At 34.4% G+C, this 6,896-nt stretch overlaps 1 protein-coding gene across 1 annotated transcript; it reads left to right on the forward strand.

Annotated features, from left to right (window-relative positions):
• The first annotated feature begins 739 nt into the window (after positions 1-739).
• Positions 740-6,200, forward strand: LOC111912381 (formin-like protein 4). Its single transcript, XM_023908118.3, has 2 exons — positions 740-2,044; positions 4,765-6,200. Exons 1-2 carry the CDS (start codon positions 1,110-1,112, stop codon positions 5,966-5,968), a joined length of 2,139 nt encoding a protein of 712 aa, XP_023763886.1. The 5' UTR covers positions 740-1,109; the 3' UTR covers positions 5,969-6,200.
• The last annotated feature ends 696 nt before the right edge of the window (positions 6,201-6,896 follow it).

The raw sequence follows: 6,896 nt of genomic DNA on the forward strand, positions 1-6,896 counted from the left end.
GCTCAAGGTAATCAACTTGTTACCTCAGAAATGTGCCCAAGATGGAGTAGATTCCAGATCTTCACGAATCCCTTGGTGCTTTACACTTGATCTACAAGTTTCTTTAGCTAGAACCTCCTTCTAAAGCTTCCAAGCTCACATCAAAGGCTCACACTCGATCTTAGGGTTTTCTGGTTCTCAAGGGCAATAAGGAGACTGAGGGGAGGACATAAAGTCCTTTAAATAGGGTGCAAACCCTAAGATTAGGTTTTCTCTTCTCAGCACCAACTCGTCGAGTCCAGCTGCCGACTCGGTGAGTTGGTCGCTTAACTCGCGACCAAATCCCGCTTTGACTCGCCGAGTAAGTATACCTACTCGTCGAGTCTCTTCTTCATTTTACACTTTAAGCCCTTAACTCAAACTTCTGAAATTTGGAATATTACAAATGTAAGGATTTATCGAGAAAAACTAAATAAATTGATGGTTTGTTTGGAAGCATTTAGAAGGTGAAAGTTTTTTTGGGGAAAAAAATACAATGGTGAAGGTTTTTCAGAAAAAATAAAAAATACAATATCTTTTTCACGTAAAAAATAAATTTAAGATTTAATCCGAAAAAAACCAAAAATATAATATTTTTTTTATTAAAAATAACCCTTTTGACAAATACAATCAAATGGAACAAGAAAGTGTATTTTAAGTTTTTAACCATCCGGTCACAACCCCCAAAATGTCTAAAAAATGTTATTTTCGTCATTTTGAAAGACAACCGGTGATCTCGACATGTAACAAAGTTGGAGCTACAACAATACAAAAGAACCCCACACAAATCTTCTCATTGGACACACATAGGAGGGTATTTTAGTCATTTTCTTATCTATTGTATTAATGAATCATTAAACAAAGTTACGCAAATAAACCGGAAATGGTCAACTACTTTTTTTGAGAAGTCGTCAATTAGGTTCATAAACACCAAATCCAAAAACACAATAAGCAGAAAGTGAACTCGTCAAATCCAAATCCATCGTACAACTGTCAATGCGTAATGTACAAGCCGATAAAACACAACCACTTCACCCAACCCTTCTTTACCTTCTTCCTCAAAACCTCCTCTCTCAAATCTTTCCAAATTCATGGCTGCAAAATTCCAATTTCACCCATTGCACTTCCAAACCTCGTTACTCTTACTTTTCTTGTTTTCAAATCTTTTATCGGCTTCTCAATCTACACCTCAAAACATCCAAGTCTACTTTCCGATACCAACTCCACCACCACCACCACCGCTGTCGGAAACAACACCGCCACCGGAAACCACCATCTCCACCGCATCAAGATCATCCAACAAACCCATTGCGAAAGCAGTTGCCATCACTGCATCATGTACTCTGGTTTTATCAGGGCTGTTGTTCTTATTGCTCTTGAAGCTTAAACACCGCTCGAAGAAAGAAGCCACGAATTTATACGCTGATAGCCGGATTAATTACAGTAATGACGATCTGGGTATGCAGAAAAATGATGAATTTATGAGTTTTGGAGCGATCAAAAGGGTGATTGTTGACGATGATCATGAACAAGGACTTGACGTGATTTACTTGAAAATGGTTCATGATAATGGCGGAAGAAAGTCAAAGTTTGACTTTCCTATTCAAGAAATCCATTTCATCAGAGAAAAATCCTCCGGTTCTCGAATTTGGTCGGTAGAAGATCATAATTCTGATTCTGTTCAAGTTATTGATGTTATCAAGGATGTGAGAAATCAAGAAACGATGGAAAGTCAACTATTGTTGCAATCACCGCCGCTACCACCTCCTGTGCCACCGCCTAATGCGGCGGTTCCACCCCCTCCACCACCGGTGGTGGAAAGGAAGAGTAGTGCGCCACTACCACCGAGTCTGCCTAAAAGTGGTGGTTTGACTTTGTTGTCGCAACGACCACCACCACTTCCAAAGGGTAATATGTCTTTATCGAATGAGAATAAGGTCAAACTTAAGCCTTTACATTGGGATAAAGTCAACGCTAATGTAGAGCATGACATGGTGTGGCACAAACTACGTAATGGTTCTTTCAGGTAAAAATGATATTATTTAATCTTCTTTTATTCAAGTTTTCTACGTATATCCGATTAAAACTCAGTAAAACAATCCAGAACTGCAGCTAATTCGACAGAAAAATTAAGATTTTAATCATGTTTACTAAAATAATTATACAATCATTTCATAGAACGTAAAAAAATTCTTTATCACAACTTGTATAATGGTTGTAGATTATAAATGGGCTTTTGACATTAAGTTTGATTTGTCTTTATGATGATTTTATTGGTTTTATTCCTAACGAACTAAAAATGTAACAAGGACAAACCGATAAAATTTAACAAATTTAAGGATTTTAATGACAAAAACCTTTTACAAATAACATAATTCTTCAATAACATACGTCTTCATTGGAATTGATAGATAAGTTATGTAAGAAGTAAAAATAACATTTTCTTTTTGGAGATTCTTTAACTATGTCATGTAAATTACTATATAATAATTATATAAAAATCTTATTTGAGTATGAATATAATAATATTTTTTGTACAATACGACAGGATAAAAAAATTATTTTGATTAAAAATTACATAAAATAAAATGTCGATCGAAATGGTACCCGTAATACATTGAATTATATAAAATGTAAAGAAATATTATAATTGTTTATTTTCTAAGATCCATTTGAACTTGGAAAAAATTCAATAGAACATACTTTAAAATTAAATACATAATTTCTCAAATTTGTATGCAATCCATAACTTCTTTTATAAAGATGATCTTTGTGGTTTAAATTCGATATAAACGGTTATTGACCCATATAAAATAATTTTTAAACATATTACCTTATAGTAGGTCTCATAATTGGGTTGAGTTTGGATTGGTGGGTCACGGGTTCGAATACATTGATCCAACCGAACCCATATAATATATGAGTTGGTGGATTTCGGGTCAAAGAGTCGACATTTTATTTTCGAGAAACTTTTCAAATGTTAAATTTATACAAATTATACATTTTCTCTAAATTAATTAATAATTAGTATTTTCCATTGATTAGAATGAAATGAACAACTAAATACATGCACACCTCTCATGTGGTATATTAACTATATTTCATTAATCCATAAATAAATGTTTTTTTTAAATATAATATGTATAGTCGGGTTGACGGGTTGACCCATAAACCCAAACATGTAACACAACCAAACTCATGAAATAAACGGGTTGGCGGGTTAGAAATCTCAACTTAAATCCGTTTATGTTTATTTTAATGTCAGGTCAGGGGTTGGTTGAGAAGTGTCACCCCTACATTATATTCAATATTTATCTTTTTTTTTTAGTTATCATTTATATTGAAATTAAATTACAAAGGCCAGCCATACCCACTTCACCCCATTCCATACCACCCCACCTGCCACCTTCTACCACCACCATCGTCCACTATCCACCACCATCATTTTCATCAGATACATACAAATGTGTTACACTCATTGTTAAACACACACCAAATACACAAAACAAGGATGGAAGACACCTAGAAACACACACAAACAACAAAAGTTCTCAAAATTATTCTCCCCACTATTCTTTTTCTATCCTCGATACACATAACTACACACATCAAGCACACATAAATAATAGAGCAATTTTAAGCGTCTCCACTACTTTTTTTTTTTTTTTGTTGAATTCTCAAATCAAAACTAGCTTTGAAGAATATATATTTACATCTCCCTGTTATAAATCTAAGATGAAACAAATCAAATAACACTTCTTAGTTAACCCATCACACTCCCATCATCGTAGTATAGTCTAGAATTGGAGAATTAGGTGGCTGCCAACGTGGTTGTGATTCGTGAAAGAGGTAACTCGTATCGCGCATTTTCAGTTGCATACGGTGTATGTATTTGAGCCAGTCGTGTACAATTTTGTGAATATGCAGTTCACCTACCTCATCTGACACTATTTTGAGTAAGCTTGTGATTAGAGTTTAATTATTGTACGTCATCATTTTACATTCTATACAACTGTACATTAATTTTCCTATAATGAATTAAACTTTATAGAGTTCAATGAAATTTATTTTTAATAATAGAAAATTTTCTTTTTTTCCTGTTGAAGAGTTCAATAATCATTCACCTCCATAGGATATAGAAAAAACTCATGTAAATGAATAAAATGCTATTAAAACTAGAGTTAATTACACGAATGGTCCCTATGGTTTGGAGTAATTTGCGTGTTTGGTCCCTAACTTATTTTTTTAACTCGGAAGGTCCGTATGGTTTGTTTTTGTTATGCGTTTGGTCCCTACTATTTATTTTTGTTACACGTTTGGTCACTGTCTTATCTAAAAAGACTATTATTTAAAGAGGAAAAAATGATGGGGCAAGTGAGGTAAAGTGAAGGGATGTGATTAGGAGTGTGTTTATTTAAATAAATTAAAAAAATCAAGGGCATAATAGTCTTTTTAGGTAAGATAGGGACCAAGTGCGTAACAAAAACAAACAGTAGAAACCTTCCGAGTTAAAAAAAATAAGTTATGGACCAAACGTGCAAATTACCCTTAACCATAGGGACCATTTGTGTAATTTACTCTTAAAACTATATAGAAAAAACTCTATGAATAAACCTATAAATTACAAATAACTTTAAAAAAAATAAAATGGAAATATGCTTCGATAATAATATTATTATTTTTTACTTTGATCACTATTTTACCCAAAAACTATAAATACCTAAACATACTCCTTTTGCATTTCAGGGTTGACGACGATCAAATGAAATCCCTTTTCGGAACCATCGCCACCGACAAGCCATCGCCACCACCAGAATCCACCACCTCACCGGGGAAGGGCGGCCAGTCTATGATTTTCCTACTCGACACCAGAAAATCTCAAAACATAGCAATCGTTCTTAAATCCATCGCCATTTCTAAACACAAAATCATCGAGTGTCTACAACAGGGCCATGGCCTTGACATCGACACCCTCGAAAAGCTCAATCGAATAACCCCATCACAAGAAGAAGCAACAATCATCCTCGAATTCGAAGGAGACATCACAAAATTGGCCGATGCTGAATCGTTCCTCTATCATATCCTCAGATCTGTTCCCTCGGCTTTCACTCGATTCAGCATCATGCTGTTCAAATTGAACTATTATTCAGAAGTATCAGACCTCAATAACTCGTTACGAACCCTAGAATCAGCTTGCAAAGAGCTGAAAACTCGAGGGCTTTTCGTTAAGCTTTTAGAAGCTGTTTTGAAAGCTGGGAATCGGATGAATGCAGGAACTTCAAGAGGTAATGCTCAAGCGTTTAATCTCAATTCTCTCCTGAAACTCTCAGACGTTAAAAGCAGCGATGGAACGACTACTTTGCTTCACTTCGTCGTCGAGGAAGTCGTCCGATTAGAAGGGAAACGCTGCAATATCAACAGAAGCGCCGGTGGCTCTAATGGCGCTGCATTTACAGAGAGTTATTACATAAAGCTAGGGTTACCGGTGGTCGGAGGAGTGAGTTCGGAGTTTTGTAACGTGAAGAAAGCTGCCGGAATCGAGTATGACGCCTTTTCGAAAACATGTTCGGGGTTGAGAAACCATTTGGCTGAAATCAAGAAAAGTATGGAAGAATGTGAAGGTGATGGTGGTTTTGTGAGAGAAATGGGGAGGTTTCTTGAAGAAGCAGAAATGGAGATTGAAAAGTTGAGAGAAGAAGAGGAAAGAGTTATGGGGGTTGTGAAGATGACGAATGAGTATTATCAATCAGGGGGTTCGAAGGAGTTTGAATTGTTTGTGATAATAAGAGGGTTTCTTGAAATGGTTGACAAGGCTTGTGTTGATATTGCTGTAAAATTGCAGAAGAGAAGAACTGGTGATGGGTCGCCGGAGGCGGGGAAGAGGGCGGAGGTAAAGTTTCCGGCGTTGCCTGCAAATTTCAGGATTGTTAGTTCAAGTGATTCGGATTAAAGTATACAACGAAGCATTGTACATAGCCAAACATGGTGTCCACCCGTTTTTGCATTCTTCAAAATTCAAACAATGATTGATTATTAAAAGAAAATACAGTAAATAATCTCATTTATTTTAAATTACCGAAACAGCAGCTACTTTTAAAAATTAAAATATTGTATTTGAGACTAAATTACATTTGTTTAGTAAGGCATTTGGAAATTGGAATTACAAATGCTTTATTTTTGAGATTTTCTAATGCGTCACTTAAGTCTATACGTCGTCTCTAATATTTATTTATTTATAATTTTTTTTTTTTTCATTTGTCAAATTCTTAAGAGTTTTACCACATGTAATTTTGTGAGAGTTTTAGAATTATTATTTTCCACTTTGTATTTTTTAATAATTTCCATTTTTTTAAATAAAATTTCATATAAAAAAACATAATTATTCTATTAATTTGATAATAAACTCTCATAAACGCTTTAAAGAATATTTGATTTTTTTTTTTTATAAATGTTTCAAAAGATTACATTATGATATGTAAGAGTATTATTTTATAAAATATTTAATCGATATTAAATTTTTTTTTTTAATAAACCCGTGTAATACACGGGTCTCACAACTACTAACATAAGAAATATTAATTAGGAGGAATATTTATCATAATTAAATATGAATTGCATTAATTATAAAAAATATATTTCTTGTTGCGCATCAGCTTTCGGTCTGGTCTCCGAGAGACTAAGGTCTCGTTTGTTTTTCTACAAAAGTACTTTTTGAGCATTTTCCCTTCTGACGGGTAGACGTTTCGCAAGTGCACGTCTTCTTCCGCAAACTTAGAAAAAGACAAAAGACATTTAACCACTTTCAAAACAAACAGCACCTAAGAATAATCATACCGAATGCAGTTCGGGTAGCACGGATCACCAAAACTGAATCCACA

This window comes from Lactuca sativa, chromosome 8 (genome assembly GCF_002870075.4).
Source record: "Lactuca sativa cultivar Salinas chromosome 8, Lsat_Salinas_v11, whole genome shotgun sequence".
NCBI lineage: Eukaryota > Viridiplantae > Streptophyta > Magnoliopsida > Asterales > Asteraceae > Lactuca > Lactuca sativa.